The 18,956-nt window shown below is 47.9% G+C and overlaps 2 protein-coding genes across 3 annotated transcripts in view; one reads left to right on the top strand and one right to left on the bottom strand.

Annotated features, from left to right (window-relative positions):
• Positions 1-13,392, top strand: part of IGF1R (insulin like growth factor 1 receptor) — a 291,412-nt gene extending 278,020 nt beyond the window's left edge. For both annotated transcript variants that reach the window (XM_046654424.1, XM_046654425.1), the window contains one exon: positions 5,811-13,392. In XM_046654424.1, the coding sequence (XP_046510380.1) occupies positions 5,811-6,192 (382 nt within the window). In that variant the 3' untranslated portion in view covers positions 6,193-13,392. The remainder of the gene's footprint in view (positions 1-5,810) is intronic.
• A 3,016-nt stretch (positions 13,393-16,408) lies between these two features.
• PGPEP1L (pyroglutamyl-peptidase I like) overlaps positions 16,409-18,956 on the bottom strand; it is a 33,847-nt gene continuing 31,299 nt past the window's right edge. Inside the window, 3 exon segments of the mRNA XM_046655030.1 lie at positions 16,409-16,953; positions 16,955-17,102; positions 17,810-18,036. Coding sequence (XP_046510986.1) covers positions 16,813-16,953; positions 16,955-17,102; positions 17,810-18,036 — 516 coding nt within the window. The 3' untranslated portion in view covers positions 16,409-16,812.

An 18,956-nucleotide genomic window follows, 5' to 3' on the forward strand; every position in this document is an offset into this window, starting at 1 on the left:
TGGAAATTCTTCCTCTTCCCACCTGTATTAGTTTTTTGTATTACAGTATAACATTACCCAAACCTAATAGTTTAAAACAACAACAAGCATTTATTGTCTCACAAAGTTTCTGAAGATCGGGAATCCAGGAGCAGCCTAGCTACATGACTCTGGCTCTGGGTCTCTCGTGAGGTTGCAGTCTAGCTGGAAGCCAGGGCTGTGGTCATCTGAAGGCTTGTCTGGGGCTAGGATCCACTGCCAAGGTGGAGCACTCACATGGCTGAGCACCACGTGAGGCCTTAGTTTCTCTGTGACCCTGCTTGAGTGTCCTCATGCCATGCAGCTGACTTATGCTAGAGCAGGGCTCAGCAAACTTTTTCTCTAAAGAGACAGACAGTAAATATTTTCAAATGAGCATGATTGTAGCTACTCAGCTCTGCTGTTGCAGTACAAAAGCAGCCATAGACATCGCATGAACGAGCGTGGCAGTGCTCCAATAAGACTTTTTGAACACCGAAATTTGAATTTCACATGATTTTCGTGTTGTCACAAAATCTTCTTATTTTGAATTTTTCCAACCATTTTCAAATATAAAAACCATTCTTAGTTCATAGGCCTTACAAAATCAGACAGCAGGCCAGGTTTGACCCACAGGCCCATAGCTTGGCTACCCCGCCCAAGAGTAAGTGACTCCACAGTAGAGCAGAAGCCACAGTGTCCTTTATGGCCTAGCCTCAGAAGTGCACAGTTTCCACCATCTCCTGTGGGTTACACGGGCAGCCTGTTGGACATGGGAGGATATTACATGGGCTGTGAATACTAGGTGAGGCCCCCTGGGGTCTTGGAGGTTGGCTGCCAAACCCTGCTAACTCCCACTATTCTCACTCATGACTGCTCTTCACATTGAACAGTGTGGTCACTGTATTCTCGTCAGCCCGTTTTAAGAAAAGTCTTCCTACGGAGCAAAAATATAAGTAATGGAGTCTGAGGAGTGCTGCCCACTGAATTTGCATAAACTTGTGCCCTGCCAGAAGAGAGGCTAATACTAGAATCGGCAGTGTTTTATCAAGCTTAAAAACAGTCTAAGAAAGCAGGTGTGAGTTTTGTTTGTGTGGTTTGGGGTGGTGGGAGGAGAGGTATTGTGTTTGAGCTTTCTCTTTGACTCAGGTAAGCGTTTGTCCCTGAGAAACTTGTGGGACTCCTAAAGTTGATCCACCTCCAGGTGACTGGAGTTTTAATATTAATTTAATATGCCTGGGAAGCAGCCCACCTGCCATGGGAAAGGCAGTGTACTTCCTGTTCCCAGCATAGAGCGACAAGGAAACTTACATGGAGAGGTTACTCTTGAATATTAAATATTTATTAATTCAGGAGGCATTTCTGCTTTGCCCTCCAGAACCCCCTTGGCAAAGTGTTCTCCCTTCTAAGAAAAGAACAAAATGAAAGGAGGCAAGCTGGTTTCATAGGGAGTGTCTCTGTTGTCCTTGTGGATTTATTGATGAGCAGCTTAGGTAAGAAGCGTTCTGGGAGATGGGTTCTCATGTTACAAGAGATGAAAGAATGGACTCTTGTTTCTCCCAGAGGGGGAGAAAGTTAGCGAGCCCTTGGGAGTTGCCTGAAAGCCCTGCTGGGCCTCCATGTGGGAGAGAAACCACTTCGATTGTGTTGTTCCAGAGGTCTGAACAGGCACCCACAGGGTCACTAGGGGTGGGGCGTGCAGTGGCTGCTGGGAGTTGTCAGCTCAGCATCGGGAAGATGCTTCAGCTATTCTGCGATGCCTGCAAGAAGGTGAGCAGGCTCCTCTGAAGTAGCCAGTAATCCCCATCCTCTCACTATCATGGAGTGCTCAGCTTTAGAGGAAAAGCTCCATGGTCCAAGCCACAGAGAGTCCAGGCTTGTGAGTCTCAACACCGAGACTCCGTCTGAATTAATTTAGCAAGCGGCATGAGATCAGATTCAGCTTGTGGTCCGCTGGTGGATCCGTATTTTAAATTGACGACAAAGCCTGTCCTTCACCTTCTCTTACGCTCAGGTCTCCATATTTACACCACAAATGCCCTCTGGGTGCATGCTGACTGCTGACATCCTGGAGACAAGGGTGTAAGGAGTGGTCCCAGCTTTCACAAAGTCTAGTGACTGGAAGGACTGAATTCTAATGCCGCGGGAGAAGGGCTAGAGCAGAGATGTGCACTGAGCCATAGAACTCAGGCCAAGAAGCCGTATTCTCTGCAGCTAACACTTCCACAATATCACACGTCAAGACCCTTGCCAGGGAAGTCTTCAGTATGCTGCATTCAGGAAAGAATTTGAGCTTGTTAGCCCAGAGAGTCATCAACTGGTAGCTAAGTCTAAAACAAACTCAGCAGACTCTGGTTGCTTTTGCAGTTTTCAAACATGGTTTTTCCTGTTGCTGACTAAACCCCCACATGGCTCGGAATCCTGTGCTGGTTTTGTGGGAATTGAGTGCTTGAGTAGGATCCAGACAGTCAGGAATGGCCACTCCTGTCCAGTTAGCCTTGCGATGGGCTTTCCCGTGGTGCTGGGGCCCTGCGTCTGAGCTCTGCCCAAAGTCAGAGTAGCATGGGGTGAGGGGTCAGGCAGGCCCCACTGTCCCACTGCCATCCTGGTTGAGAAGTGGTTCATAGATAATCCTGGCTGTTCAGGGCTGCTGGGAGGAGGTGGAGGAGGGCTGCACCGAGCCCTGCAGGTCCTTTCCGGAGTCCGGTCTCTTTGTTGTGACCGTCGTCCCTTGGACTGCAGCTGCGCTCATGCTCGGGTGCTGGGCTGCATGCACATCTTGGCGTATGACCACAAACTGCCTGCACACAGTGGGCCGAGGGTGGGGGGAGTACAGAGCGCCACAGTGTGCAGCATGGAGTGGACCGTACAATTTGCCCCCTTTCCTCATACCCCTATCATCCACCTCCTGGGGTCACACGTCTCTGTTACGCTGCTTCATCGCAGGGCAGCAGCTCCATGTGGTCTTGTTCCCACCCCAGGTGAAGGGCTGTGTGCATGCACCCCCCCCCCCCCACACAGGCGCAAGGGGGTGGCATTCAGTCAAGGACTGCTCCAGCTCACCAGACCTGACTAGTTGTAAAAAATGTGCTTTTTAAAGAGGACTTTTATCAGCTCATAAATCCCTCTAGAGTCTACTGGAAAGTTTTCTTGTGGCGATAGTGTAAACAAGGTCTTGAATCCCACAGAGTAGAAAAGACTTCCTTTTATGGACAGCACTGGAAGGGCTATGACTTTGGAATGGTTTAAAAGCAGTGTCACGTGGCTTGTTTGTGCTGATGTCACTTGCATCACTCCCCTGCTGGTGGCACCTCCTCAGCCCTGGGCCAGGGGGGCACAGAGCCAGGACACATCACGTGTTCTTGGCCCTGACTGCACTTCTATTCAGGGATAAGTTAGTCAGCCAGAGAGGAAATCGCAGCTGAGCCATAGACAGGGGTTTCATGCAGTTATGGCCCTTTTTAATTTACTTTTTGGGGGGGTCCTTTTTCGTAGGAAGTGATGGTGGGTATAGGACGGAGGCTTGTTTGCCCTCTGACCCAAGGAGGAGCTGCCAGTTTATCACTGCAAACACCCCACAACACCTGTGGCTGTCAGGGGACAAGCAGGAGAGGGAGGGTCTCCTGGTAGGACCATGCTTTCTCTTTTTTAGGTTGAGAGAAAATTCCTTTTTCTGAGGTAGGTGGTATTCGAAGTGTTGTTTCACAGAGCACTCCATCCCAGCTCCACCCTCACTAGTTTGGGAACCCAGAACAAATTATTTAATCTCTTGTTACTTCTGCTTCCTCATCTACAAAAAGGGGGATATATACCATACCCTACTCCCAGACTTGTGGGGAGTAGAGCAGTTCACACACACTCACCCCTGCTGCTGGACACCCAGCACGTACCACTGAGAGCACTCACGGAACGTCAGCCCTGCACGTGGTTGGTACCATGGCCTAGACAGACGTGGTTCCATTGGGAGGGGAAAAAACTAGTCAGTCTTCATGTTTTGTCTCATTTTTCTTCCGCTAGAACAGGGGTGGCAAACTTTTCTGTCACGGGCCACACAGTAAATATTTTGGGCTTGTACTCCAAATGGTCTCTGTTCCAACTATTCAACTCGCAGTTGTAGCTAGAAAGCAGCCGCAGACAATCTGTGGCTGCTCTCAGATGGGCGTGGCTCTGCTCCAGTAAAACTTGACTTACAAAAACAGGCAGCAGAACAGACAGCAAGCAAGCCTCTCTCCCATCCCCTCCCCCCACGGCCACACCCGCTTCCATCTGACTTGACCAGACACCTTCTTCCCATTTCTTTCAAGGCGGCTGAACAGGTGGCATAGGAGCTTCCCCTTTGCAGGCCGGGTTCTGTGACCCACGGGCTTCTACCCTTGGAACTTTCCCTGGGGCCAGACGTAAGCAGGTGGTCTGTGGGTCAAGTGATCAGCCTGACAGAAGGCTGGAAGCCAACCTGGGGTGCTCTGAGCTTCCTAGATATGAGGAGTTCCAGTTGGCCATTTTTATTGAAAAACATCTCTTTAGCTAGAAGTTTTAAAACAAAACAGGATAGAATTTTCCAGCAAGAACAGAAGTAGAAGGAAGGCACTTCAGTTTCAAGCTCACATGAGAAAGGGCCACTGGCTGATCCCTTGTCAGAACCATGGCCTCTGTGTTCTGTGGCCAGCCTGGGCGTTGGCTCCTTCGCTCTCCTGTTTACTTCAAAGGTCCACTTAGCTGGATCGCTCTGCATTCTGTGTTAATAAGAAGCGTCCCCTACTACCATAGGCATTCTGAACCCTTGACAAAGACTAGGCCGTTCCTGGGTCCAGACAGCTGACTGCACCAGCAGCGCCATGCCTCCTTTCTTCTTCCATATGTGGCCTCCTGCTCTCTGGGGGGCTCAGTCCCATTGCCGGGAAGACTCCTGGTGCCCCATGAGACTCCGAGGGCTTCACAGAGGTTTGCAGCCCAAGTGCCATCAGGGCCCAGCTGGTGAGATGCAGGCTTAGCATGGGCTCCACACTGTTCTGCCTGTCCCTTGCTGGCGCAGACTCTTGCACAGGGCTCTCCTTCACTGCCTTATCGCCATCTGGCTTCAGGTCTTCACTGGGAGGACCTCTTGCTCAGTTCAGCACAGCCTGCATCAGAGGCCGGGCTCTGCCACTGTGGGGCACCAAGCCAGCAGCCTTCCCCCCGGGGTGAGACAGAGCCGGCAGACTTGGAATGGGCGCTCCTCCCGTCCTGCGGTCACGCTGCCTTACACTGCCTCTTCCTCAGGTCCTCTGCCAGTGGTCCCCTGCCACCAGGAGGAAGCTTAGAAACAGCATAGCTGCAGTTAAAAGAGAAATCACTGTTGGGAAAGCTCTGATCACTCCTCAACCTTATTAGTTGAAGAACCAGAGGTTTCCTGCATTCTAATTCTGGAAATAAGGTTTAATAAGTGGCTGCAAGAGATGCTTCAAATAGAAAGCTGGGTTTGTTGTTGTTTTTTTCTTAGCACTGTCCCCATAAATAATCTGTGCGATAACAGGCCCTGTGAGCGTAGATTTGTCCTTCCCAGGAAATGAGAGTTTGGGTTTTGTACTGTGCAGGGTCTTAGGTCCTGGGTTCTGGGAGAGGTGGATCCAGTGGTAGGACATAAGTCAGGAGAAGCTAAAGCCTTCTTGGGCCATCAAGAAGGAAAGCCAGAGACTCAGAGAAGCAGCAGAACTGTTTTCAGTGCTCTCGCTGTACGCATATAGGTGGGAAAACCACAGCAAGTGGCCCCGGAGGCTGCTTGGCCATGTACACCATTCCAGGTCCGGCCCATCCTCTGTCTGTCTTCACCTCAGGTTTGAGCTGATGCGCATGTGCTGGCAGTACAACCCCAAGATGAGGCCTTCCTTCCTGGAGATCATCAGCAGCATCAAGGACGAGATGGAGTCTGGCTTTCGGGAGGTCTCCTTCTACTATAGCGAGGAGAACAAGCCACCCGAGCCAGAGGAGCTGGACCTGGAGCCGGAGAACATGGAGAGTGTCCCCCTGGACCCCTCCGCCTCCTCGTCCTCTCTGCCGCTGCCCGACAGACACTCAGGACACAAGGCCGAGAACGGCCCAGGCCCTGGCGTGCTGGTTCTCCGAGCCAGCTTTGATGAGAGACAGCCTTACGCGCACATGAACGGGGGACGCAAGAACGAGAGGGCCTTGCCTCTGCCCCAGTCTTCGACCTGCTGATCCTTGGATCCCGAATCCCGTGCAGACAGTCACGTGTGTGCACGCTCGGCGGGTGGGGGGAGAGAGTTTTAACAATCTATTCACAGCCTCCTGTACCTCAGTGGATCTCCAGAACTGCCATTGCTGCCCACGGGAGACGGCTTCTCTGCAGTAAACACATTTGGGATGTTCCTTTTTTCAATATGCAAGCAGCTTTTTATTTCCCTACCCAAACCCTTAACTGACATGGGCCTTTAAGAACCTTAATGACAACACTTAATAGCAACAGAACACTTGAGAATTGAGTCTCCTCACTCTCTTTCCTTGTCTCTTCTGTCATCTCTCTCTCTCACCCCAGTCTCTCTGGTCTCTCTCTCTGTCTCTCGCCACTCTCATGTCTCTTTCTCACACCTTTCTCTTTCCTTCTGCTTCATAATGGAAAAACATTTGCCGCAGACCCAGCCGGGACACCCTTTTTATCAGATTGAGGAAATAGTGTCCTCCCTGTGGCCCCACATTGCCCCTGTACACACCTGCCTGTCACCGTAGGTCTTTATAAAAAACATGTTGAGACGGAATTTTTTAACTATATCTCTCACCTTTTTAGGGACATGAAACTTAAAAAGGGCCATCATTCATCCAAGGTTGTTACCATTTTAACGCTGCCAAATTCTGCCAAAACCCTGAACCTTCTCCCTCACAACCCCTGCACTTGTTTTCTTGTTTCCAGAGGCATGGGGCGAGCATGGTGTCTGGGCCCTCCGTTTAAGCGCCACGCTGGTGATGCACTCCATCTGATCATCCCCTGGTGTTCTGTTCAAGTCTCGCGGTCACACAGGTCTGATTGCTTCTGACTAGGTTATGTTTTGGGGGAACTGGACAGAATGGGACTTTCTCTCAGTGAAGACGGGGAGAAGCTGAACTGGCTTCCTTGCCCCACCTCCTCACCCCCACCTTCTAGCCCCAGGAATTCTGGAGAAAACAGGCCCTGTCGAGAGCCTGGAAGACAGGCTCTGAGTAAAGGTCGTGCACGTGCCAGTCTCCTGTCCCCGCCCCAGCTCCCCTCCCAGCCCCCAAGGACACAGATGGGAAGGGGTTTCCAGGGACTCAGCCCAACTGTTTATGCAGGTTTGCAAGGAAAGAAATTCAAACACCACCACAACAGTAAGAAGAAAAGCAGTAAATGGATTCAAGCATTCTAAGCTTTGTTGACATTTTCTCTGTTACTAGGACTTCTTCATGGGTCTTACAGTTCTATGTTAGACCATGAAACATTTGCATACACATCGTCTTTAATGTCACTTTTATAACTTTTTTACGGTTCAGATATTCATCTATACGTCTGTACAGAAAAAAAAAGCTGCTATTTTTTTTGTTCTTTATCTTTGTGGATTTAATCTATGAAAACCTTCAGGTCTACCCTTCTTCCCTTTCTGCTCACTCCAAGAAACTTCTTATGCTTTGTACTAGAGTGCGTGACTTTCTTCCTCTTTTCCCAGTAATTGATACTTATATAACATAATTTGCCATGAACTGTTTGATGCCTTTTGATAAATACATCCTCCCCTCCCCCCAGCCCCACCCCGTCAGTTCTGTTCTAACCCGTAGGCTCTGTGGGCACGAGGCTGGTGAGGGAAGGCGGTGGGCAGAAGGCGGCGCCGCCCCTGGGGCCACAGTCCCGGGGTGCCGCACGCCCCTACTCAGCCTGCTCTCACATAGCATTTGAGTCTGTTACAGTGCAAGACATGATACAAACTCAGGTCAGAAAACAAAGGTTAAATATTTCGCACATCCTTGTTCAGTGTTGATAGTCACCGTTGTTGAAAAGCCTCACCTTCTCTTTTCCTTGCCTTTGTTCTGGTTGTGACACACATCTATCTATTTTTTTAATTCTTGGGTACAACAGCAGTTTTAACTGCAGACACTAGGTATTTGGATTACTTTTTTTTAATGGATATTTAATCCTTCCATCCCATGAAAAACAGCTGCTGAGTCCAAGGGTGCAGCGGAACGTGGTCCAGCGAGCCCCTCTGTGGCCTTCCGCCACCACCCTCCAGACCGACCTACCTGTCTTTAGAACCTGAAAATCCCCAGGGTCCTCCTTGGCACTTGCGGGGAGTGAGGCACAGGGGCGCATCCTCGGGGTGTCAGCAAGCCCACCGCCCAGTCTACCGGCCTGAGGACCAGGTTGGGGCAGTGCGGGCACCAAAGTGGCCGAGGAGCCCATGCTCACTCCCAGGGGACCAGAGCCCTGGCGCTGGCGCGCTTTTCCTTGGCCAGGAGTCCAAGTCCTCGGCCCGGGGGTCTTGTTTTGTTTAGTTTTTAGCACTTCTCACCAGAGTGATGACAGCACAAGAGTTGCTTCTGGGATGGAAATGTTTATGAGTAAGAACAAAGTTAAAATACAGTGATTGCTAGTTGTGACTGGAGATTAAACACAAAAAAGGAAGTTTGTAGTGCTTTTTTGCTTGTCAGTAGTTTCAGTCCCACGATTTTCTCTAGCCTCTGTGCCATAGTTTTTCCCTTTAAAAAAATGAAAAAATGAAAAAAGAAAAAAGGCAATTAAGAAGGAATTATATGTAGGAGTTTTCTTTTAATTTATTTTGTGATACCAGTTTCAATCACTGTAGAGAAGCCCCATTATGAATTTAAATACTGAGAAAAGGGTTTTTGTGTGTGTGTGTGTGTGCGTGTAAGACAGGACAGTTTTTGGTTTTTTGTGTTGTTTTTTTCCCCAAACATTTATCTACCTCACTCTTATTTGTTATATGTGTATATATAAAAAGAATACATCTCACATTTCTCAGCACCTGACAATATGCCGTTGATACTGGTAACCTCATCCACACCACAGGCCGCATGCACCAGGTGAGGCAGGGAGAGGCCAGGCTGCGTCGGGGGCGGAGCAGCACTCACTCCCTGGGCTCCTCGCAGACCGCTTGCCTTCGTCTGAGATGTCTTGTTTTGCGTTGCTTTTGTTCTTCTCCTACCTTGTTTCCTAGAGGCTGTGAGGTGTTAGGATCCCCTCCCAGCTGGCCCTTGCCTGCTGTGAGGGGGGCGCGCCCAGCACGCAGTGGAGGCCTCCAGCCGGCCCAGGCTGGTTGTCTTTGAAACCAACTACTTTGTGCAGATTGAATGACGAACATATTCCATCATTGGAAGAGCAGTGGTGACCCAGGTTTTGAGGGTAGGAAGCGCCCGGGGGCAGACAGTCGCTGTTGGAAGCCCACCTGGCAGTGTGTGGGTTTGGTTTGCAGCCCTAGCCCCGGCCTGTGCCCCAGCAGGTTCACGTCGGCCGGGCACCGTGTCAGCACTTTGAGAGCTCGGTCCACCAGGCCTTCTGTTCAAGAATGCAGAGGTTCCTGACCTAACAGCCAGTCCCACGTAGAATGTACAGAGGACAAAAGTCCCCTTCTCTCTCTCCAGACTGTTCTCCAACATTACCCTCACCACTTCCTCCCCCAGGGGAAAACAAAGATGTACCAAACCTTTGGGCTGGAAAGGGCTGGTGGTCGGCACAGAGCCTCCTTCTGGGGTGTCACGCCTCCCGCCAGGGCTGTGCCTCCATCCCGCTGTCCTGCTGCTCACAGGGGTGGATGGTGCCTTCCCCATTCCAGCAGCTGCTCTTACAGGCACTGGTGATTTTATCTGGGAAACATGGTGGGGGTTTTCCCAAAGTGTGGATGGCTCCTTTAAAGTTCCAGTACTGCAGTTAAGCTCAGGAGCATTTTCCCTCCTGCAAGAATACTACTCTCCTTTCCCAAGTCCCCTGGGATCGTAAGGTCATTGAGAAATACTGTTCGATCAGGGTTTTCTTCTTCCACACTGTAGGTGACCCCTTGAAATAGTGGCCTCTCCTCTCTTTTGCACATACCTACCGGTTTCCACAACTGGATTTCTACAGATCATTCAGCTGGTTATAGGGTTTTGTTTAAACTGTCCGAGTTGTTGGTGTCATTTTGTTTTTGTTTTATGTAGGTGGTTTTTCTTTAAATAGAAAGAAAACACTAATAGCATAGTGCCCATCATAACAAATGCTTCAGAAACACTTAAATAAACTCGAAAATGATGCTTGTGTGATGGTGCAGTCATTTTACTGGACCAAACCACCCACCTTGACTATACCAAGGCATCTCTCCACAGTTCTAGCCTAATTTTATGCTCATTTCCCCACCTCTTCTTGATTTTTCTCTTTTGTATGCTCCAAATAATTTAATCTAGCTGAGTTGTGGCATTTTCCATGCAACCTCCTTCTGACAGCAGCTCACACTGCTTGAAGTGACATGAACCACTGAGGCACATCATTCAATTGATGTGAGCGTTAAAACATTATCACACACAGCCCTTCCCTGAGGCAGCAGGAGCTGGTGTATTCTGGAGACATTGTTGAACTGCAGCTGTGTGAGACCCCGACCACCCCAGGTCTCGTTTATGGGATGTTGTGACATTTGATACACAGTTGGAATGAGCTTTCCTCCTTGAAGATAGAAGACCGTGTTCGTGGCCAACACTGGCCTCTCCTTCCAGCCTGTTTCGTATGACTCGGAACAACACTGCAATGGTAGGAAAAGTGGCTTGGTAAAACAGAAAAGTGGTTATTGTGGAACTACCCAATGGTAAAATACTTGGCATGAAGTCACGTGTTTCGGTTGGGATAACAGATTTACAAGCCAAGTATGATGCCAAATTCTAGGCCAATGTGTTCCACCGAAGCGTCTTTCTCAGCAGCCCACCTCTGGGGTGGCAGGTGGCTGTACATGATACAGGCCGCTGTTGTGGCAAGGTCACACTAGCTCAGATCGGTGAGAAGGCTAGGATGCTTGGTCCAAGGTCCTCAGCTGTCACTGTTGGGTCCTCCCAAGGTGGCCAGACAGTGTTGAAGGCAACTCCTTTCCAAAACGTAAGCACCCTCCAGTTGACAGTAATGCTCCATGGTATGCCTTGGCCCATTCCAGCAGTCCCAGTAATGCATTTAAAGTTTGGGGTTTGTTCTTTTGTTAATGTTACTTTTGTGTTTGTCAGCTGTCTTTTCATTTCCTGGGCTAAGCAGCATTGGGAGATATGGACCAGAGATCCACTCTTTAAGAACCAGTGATGAAAGTCAAACTTTCTTACTCCCCTCTGACGTAGTTGGTGGCACAAATGAGAACTTCGAGAGAGGATGTTGTTAGATTGAACCTCTGTTGCCAGAGATGCTGAAGATACAGACCTTGGACAGGCCAGAGGGTTTCATTTTTGGCCTCCAGCTTAGATGACTAGTTGGTCATTTAGAGAAAAAGCAGATGAACACTCCTTGATGGTGGAATGATCAGGCAGTAGGAAACCGTTAACGGGTCATGACACGACATGAAGAGAAGAATTGCGAGCAGAAGGGTACAGGGCTTGGAAGAAGTGTGGGCCATGTTCTGAACTTGATGGTTTCTGAAGGTTTCTGAAGGTGTTTCAGACCACATCAAGGCTCAAGAGTCATCCGTGGGCGTTTGGTTTCAACAAATAAAACTAACATCCTACTTTGGAAACTGTTATCGCGGAGTTAAGTCAAACTGTTCAAGAACTCGAACTGCATCACACCTGTCAGTTGTCAGTTCTGGGGCATGACTTTTAGAGTTTTGTTTTATTTTGTTTATGCAAGAACATAATGATCACTCATCTGTATGTCCACGTTTGTGTGTGTCCACATCTTTCTGGTAAACATTGTTTTAATTAGTCACTCATTAGCGTTTTCAATAGGGCTCTTAAGTCCAGTAGATTACGGGTAGTCAGTTGACGAAGATCTGGTTTACAAGAACTAATTAAATGTTTCATTGCATTTTTGTAAGGACATAGAATAATTTTATAAAATGTTTGTAGTTTATAATTGCCGAAAATAATTTAAAGACACTTTTTTTCTCTGTGTGTGCAAATGTGTGTTTGTGATCCATTTTTTTTTAGGACACCTGTTTACTAGCTAGCTTTACAATATGCCAAAAACGATTTTTCCCTGACCCAAGACGTGGTTCACCCTCTTTTCTCCCATGCTTTGTGCCCTAGTTTATAACAAAGGAATGATGATGATTGCGGTAGTTCTGTATCTTCAGTATCTTGGTCTTCCAGAACCCTCTGGTTGGGAAGGGGATCATCTTTTACTGGTCATTTCCCTTTGGAGTGTAGCTACTTTAACAGACTGAAATAACCTCATTGGCCAAGGAAACAGCAGAGGTGCTGCAGTGCAGCGGCGCCCAGGGCGCCGCTGAGCATCTGGTCTGGTAGCTCTGGCATTTGCCATTGTTGCGCGATGCCTGGAGATGGAACGACTGGACCGCACAGCTAACGGTTTGCCCAGTGACCGCCGCACACAGACTTAGCACACAAAAGAGGATAATTCTGGTGCACGCAGGCCGTTTGCCTACATGCCCTGTATCATGATCAATGCTTTGTTAAAGCAAGGAAGAGACCCTATTTATTTTTATTTAAGGCAGAACACCGAAGATACATTTTTCCAATATAAAACAAGTTCTTTTTAATAAAAACTACACAAAAGTTTTTTTTGTTTGACTCCATTTCCTCTAGCTCCCAATGGATTATTGGCCATGTTCTACACAACTCCACAAAATCCCCATCATTGGAAACATCTGGATGTTTTGCACTATATGGGAGAAAGGTCCAGAAACAATTTGGTTTTTGTTTTCAATTTTTCATTCGGATCTTTGGCGTTGCGTAGACACATCCACAGGTGGAATAGATGCTTGGCAAAAACACCTGTCTGCTTTCTAAGCCAGTGAGGTTGAGGTGAGAGGTTTGCCAGAGTTTGTCTACCTCTGGGACAGAAAAAAATCAAACCAGAAGGCGCGATGGAATGGATGCATCGCAAATAATGCATTTTCTGAGTTTTCTTGTTTAAAAAAAAAAGTTTTTTAAAAAAAGGAAAAAAAAAGGTAATAACATGGCCAATTTGTTACATAAAATGACTTTCTGTGTATAAATTATTCCTAAAAAAAATTCCTCTGTTTATATAAAAAAATCAGTAGATGAAAAAACTTTCAAAATGTTTTTGTATATTCTGTTGTAAGAATTTATTCCTGTTATTGCGATATACTTTGGATTCTTTACATTATGAAAAAAAGAAACTTTGTCTATTTTGAATGGCTGAAGCTAAAGCAACTTTAGTTTCTCTTACTCTGCTTTTTTCTAGTAGTTAAAGTACTACATGGTTTAAGTTAAATAAAAGAATTCTGTATGCATTTTTGGTCTCTGATTCTGTTCCCCCCTTTCTGGAAGAATCAGCACGCTTCTGAGGCTGGGAAGCTGAGCTACGGGTGGCATTTGTGTTCACACATGTCGCTCGGAGGTGTTCCGTGTGAGACTCTGCTTGCTTGCTGACAGCTGAACCTTCTCAGCATGCAAATTGCTGGTGAAGTCAGGGAAGATATTCTGTTTCTGACTCCATTAAATCAGCTAGGAGAAAATTTGAATACATAAAATACAGAAATCTGTATTTCATTTTTGACTGATTTGTAGACTTTTCCTGTACCTTCCACTGACTAAAGGCAGGCCAAGGCAGGTTTGATCTGGGTGACTGGGGCAACGACTTAAAGTCTTCACGCTTCCTTGTCCTTGTTGGTACCTCATGGCCAGCGCACCTCCTCAGACGGTGCCAGTGAGAACCGCGGACGGGCACCAGGATGCGGCTCCCAGGAGGTCCTCAGAAATGTTACTTACTTTCTGGCTGATGCTCTTGGCCTGCCCCAGGGCCTCCAGAATCCAAGCATCATTATCTTTGTCAGGGGGAAATGGTTATGGTAGGAAATGTAAATTATATGTTCAAAGGAAACAAGTTGTGAATGTTCTAGAATCATCCCAGAGACGCTTAGACACATCAGGAGGACAAAGTGATCATTCACTAAACTTTGATCATGGGAAATTATACTCCAGTGAAAAAATGAGGCCCCCAGATAAAGGGCTAAATGACAAGGGTGGGCAGTAGCCAGAAACCAAAGGCCATGCTTACCGAAGACCTGTGAGTCTCATGAGGATTTGGACCTGAAAACAAAAGGCCTAAGAGGGTGCTCTCTCAAACTTTATGTTGCCCCAGGGTGTCTGCTCACGCTTGTCACAGAGTGCCTGGCACTCGGGAGTCACTAGATGACCGGTGACTAAAGGCAGCTCGTTTCCGAGGCTCAGATGGATGTCTGGGCTGTGGGTGGGGTGGAAGCAGGAGTCCGGTGTGGCCCTCCCATGTTCCTGGTTGGTTGACGCCGCACGTCCTGATTGCCATGGTGTGTTCCACACTTGTCCTCAGCCAGAAGGAGCAGCAATTTCTCTTGAGGCTGAAGGTGCTGGGTCTTTCGAAGTGTTACAACCTCTCCCCACCGTGCCACTTCTTAAGACCACAAACCCAGCAGGGCTATTGCTATATTTACCCTCACAGGTCCAGCTACCAGCCCATACTCAGGAAGCTGTGTATTTTTATAGTGTTCTCTCATCGCTGACTGACTTTCACATCCATTCTCTCCCTGGATCTCCACAACAACTCTGCAAAGGAAGCATTTTTATTACTCTGTTTTACAGACAGTAAATACACAGACATGCTCAAGACCCCCCAGCTATTAAATGTCCAACTGAGGGCTCAGCCTTTTGAAGCTGTGTCAACTTTCAAACTGACTCAGAACTGCCGCATATCAACCCTAACTAAACAGACCCCAGTGTGTATCAACAGGGGATGGCAGACCACTTAGACTAGCATGTGAACAGGCCCTCTGGAGTTCTTCGTAAAGAACTTTGGAGGCCACAGAGGGGGCGATGACGGGGACATTCATCAAGAGGGAGGTCTGGGCCTCCCACCTGGATGACTTCTAAAAGTTTGTAAAATATGCATGATTTGGCACTAAACAATTTGAAATAACACTGGAGCCAGGTCCCAGAGGCCCCCTGCTTGCCACTGTCCTGAGACAGGAGTTAGAAGAAGGGGGATCCAGGGCTCTGGGTAGCAGGTGTTTGCCTACAAATATAGAAGACTCTCCACATTAACAACCGTGCAGCCGGACCCACGCATACTGCCCAGACCATCCCACCCCACTTGCTGGCTTTGATCTGCTACACTGTGACTTTGATCTGTTTTATGTCAAATGAGCCAGTTTAATTTGCAAAGGGAGTCCTGTAAAGTCTACTCCAAAGGCACAAGTATGCTGAAGGGCTAACGGCAGGACAAGCAAGGCCTGCCCAGTTCTTTTATTACTAAGTTGAAGATGCTTTCTCTTACAGTGAATGAATCTGGGCACTAAGTGACAATGATTTTTTTAATGTAATTAAGTGGGAAATGATAGTTGAGAGCACACCAACATAACAAGAAATTTCCCAGAGCTTAGCCACCTTCAACCCCTTCCTCTAAAGAACAATGTTGCTAATGGGGTTCCCAATAGAAATTTGCCCCCAGAAAACACGGGACAAGCAAAACCTTGCTATGACCACCTTGGCACAAGACCCAGTACAGTGGCATACAGGCAAAATGAAAGATGCAGAGGGGAGATTCTGTTTCTAAAAAGTTGGGGACAGTACTGACCATGGCAGAGAAGCTAAACCTAGCTATTGACCTTTGCTTTAAGACCAAATGCTACTGGTCAGAATACAAAATGGTATAGCTGCCATGAAAAAGAGTATGGCAGTTCCTCAAAAAATTAAACATAGAATAACCTTATGATTCAGCAATTCCACTTTTAGACATATACACAAAAGAACTGAAATCAGGGACTCTAACAGATATTTGCACACACCAGTGTTCCAAGTAGTAATATTCACAAGAACCAAAAGGTGGAAGCAACCCAGAGTCCATGAAAAGGTGAGGGGATAAACAAAATGTGGTCTATACATATGATGAAATATTATTCAGCCTTAAAAAGGCAGGAAATTCAGACTCATGCTGCAACGTGGATGAACCTTGAAGACATTATGCTGAGGGAAATAAGCCAGTCACCAAAGAACAAACGTGATCCCGTTTATATGAGGTCCCTAGGGCAGTCAAATTCAGAGATGGGGGGTAGAATAACGCTTGCCAAGCGCTGGGGGGAGGGTGGGGAGAAAGACTGTCTAGTGGGGACAGAGTTTCGGTCTGGGATGATGAGAGTTTTAGAGACGGATGGTAGTGATGGGTGCATAAGTTAATGTACATAATGCCACTGAACACTTCAAAATGGTTTAAATGGTAAATTTTATGTTTATTTTACCACAATTTTATAACAAAAGAAAAACCAAACACTAGAGACTCAGTGGCTCAGAAGCTGTCCACAGCACCTGCATGCCAGAGCTCGGAGGCCAGGAATGGGGCGCTCGAGTGGTAGCTACATATGTGTTTCCCCATGGCCAGCTGAGCATGGATCGACTCAACACATGGGGCTCTGCAGAACAGGTCCGTGGTTCCTGCAATCTGGGCAGGACCACACAGGCCCGCTGCATGGTCTTTTAAGATAAAAAAGAAAAATTACTAGGATTTCATTTTATTGTCTTGAAAACCATAACTGAAGCTAGTTAATCCCTTGTGAAATGTCTGCCTTTCAGAGTGTTCTTCTCTCTTCTGACAATAAAATAACCCTTCTTGATTTCGTTGGGCTAATTCACAATTTTTTTCTCTGTGTAAACTGTTTTACAAGCAATTTTTTAAAAAGCCTCTCAAAGCACAGTTGAACTCTGCACACAGAATTGAAACATTTCATTTTCTCTAAAGGAGCAGTCCCCCAATAGGTTCCCCTTGGCTGGAATCACCAAGGTTGAGTTTTCTGCGAACCAGGCTTTGAGCTCGGGCTTTCTCAGTCTCCTCCAGCATTTCCTGGATGATGACTTGCAGGGCTTTTCCCAGCAGACTGGCGGGGAGCCAACGAGATAGTGGAGGGACGTGGACAAGCGCCGCACACCCATTTCCATGATGCAAAGACAGGTAGTAGGTGTAATCGCAGACATATCTGCAACCACAGGAAACACCACATTACTCCTTGGACCAACCTCAAACCTCAATGAAATGTGAGCAGAACTCACAAAGAATGCAGCATCCTCAAAACATGAGGAGGCAGGACTTGCCCTGGGAGACTTAGGTTTTGTTGTTCTGCCTCAGAAAGAACATGTTGCTGGGAATGAGGTGGGGAGAGACTGGCTCTTGGCCTCGTGGTCCGCTAACCAGCAAGTGACCAAACCTGGGAAGGGACTAGATATTAGACCTAGTCAAAACACCTCTGCCCCGAGAACCCGTCTCATCCACGTCTGCATTGAGTCATTTGTTCCTTTATTCTTTGGGGGCAGGAGAAACTACCTACTAGGGGGTGGGAAGGTCAGAGTTTGGAAAAACAAAGGTAAATTAATCTTTCGGGCTAAATCAGAATGCTTAACTCACAACTTGGCTGCAATAAATAAAAATAAAAATAAAGCATCTATAAAATGTTAGTGGTTCTCAAAATACGCCTTTCCACGTCTTCTCTGTCAATGCTCCAAAGGCCGGGTTTGGGGAACGGGCCTTGGAACCGAGGCCGCAGTTGGTTGTGAGCAACGTGCTGGCCTGGAGGGGCTACAGGATGGCCTCCTGAAGGAAAACGGGGGGCATTCCAGAAGAAAGAGTGACGCTGCAGCCATTCCTCCTCCCCTACCTGCTCAGTCAACCGACACCCACAGAACATACCTGCCTGCATCCCGGGAAAACGCCACCTCCACACCCTCCACAGCCACGCGCCTGCTGACCGTCTTCATGCTGACCCGCGAGGTGATCACTTCCGGGCCATGCGGAAGGCACACGCCGCAGTCGGGCCGGAAGCCCCGGATGTCGGCATCCCGGTAGCCGCGGTTCTTGCCGCACTGCTCCAGAACGATGGCCTTGGCCGTGGCATCCAAGCCCACGTGTACGGCGAGCTGTGTAAACATACATGAGATGAACAGGCTGAGAAAGAGGGAAACTGAGGTCTGCTCAGCTCCCCAGGTGTGGGAGAAGGGCCAAGCTGAGGGAGAGCTCGAGTGCCAATCATCTCACACCCCAGATCTTCCTTGCAGCCGTGATCCCGGCCTGCTCCCCCAGCGAATGTGCTGGAACAAGAACAGCTGGACAGAGACCCATGTGGCATTTAATTCAAATACTTGTGTGTTTCAAAATATTCTCACAGGGTGGCATACTCCCTTTCTTTCCCTGGGGTCCAGCTGGTATGGAAGCTGGTATCTGGAGAAGCTTAGCATTGCAGTGCAATCTTCCATCTCTTTTATGAAACTCTAATAAAGGAAGTTAGGAACAGCCTAACAAAATATTGTTCGAACTTTTTTAGATGATTATTCTTCCTCTTTGAAAAATAGCTGCTGAATGTTTTATCAAAACATTTGGGGTGTTGTCTTAATGGTTTGGTGGTGTAGGTTTTGTTAATCTCATCATCTGGTCTTCGTTTTTTTGGATATTTGTACCCGTTTTTTTATGTATTAACTCTGTTTGAATAAAACAGGCTGTGTGATGAAGATGGGCCCTCCCCGGATGGGCTACTCTCCCACCTCCCAGTGTGAGCGACCCTCCAACTACTCTCCAAGGCCCAAAAGGTCCTCGCCTCACATCCCACCTCACAGCCAACCTGCTCTGCAGGGGCAGGGCTGGGACCTAACCCAGTGGCCTGCCTCTCTGTTAGCTGGAAACTGTCTTTGAGCCCTGACTGGGAATAAAGCTTTCATTTCTTTTCTTCCTTCTCTCTCTCCAGAGTCTCTTTCCAAGAGCTACGCTATATTTCAGCTTAAACTTTTGCAAACAGACCCAGGACCTTACAAAATCGCCTGGGACCTTACTGGTGGGATGTGGG

This window comes from Equus quagga, chromosome 2 (genome assembly GCF_021613505.1).
Source record: "Equus quagga isolate Etosha38 chromosome 2, UCLA_HA_Equagga_1.0, whole genome shotgun sequence".
Classification (NCBI taxonomy): domain Eukaryota; kingdom Metazoa; phylum Chordata; class Mammalia; order Perissodactyla; family Equidae; genus Equus; species Equus quagga.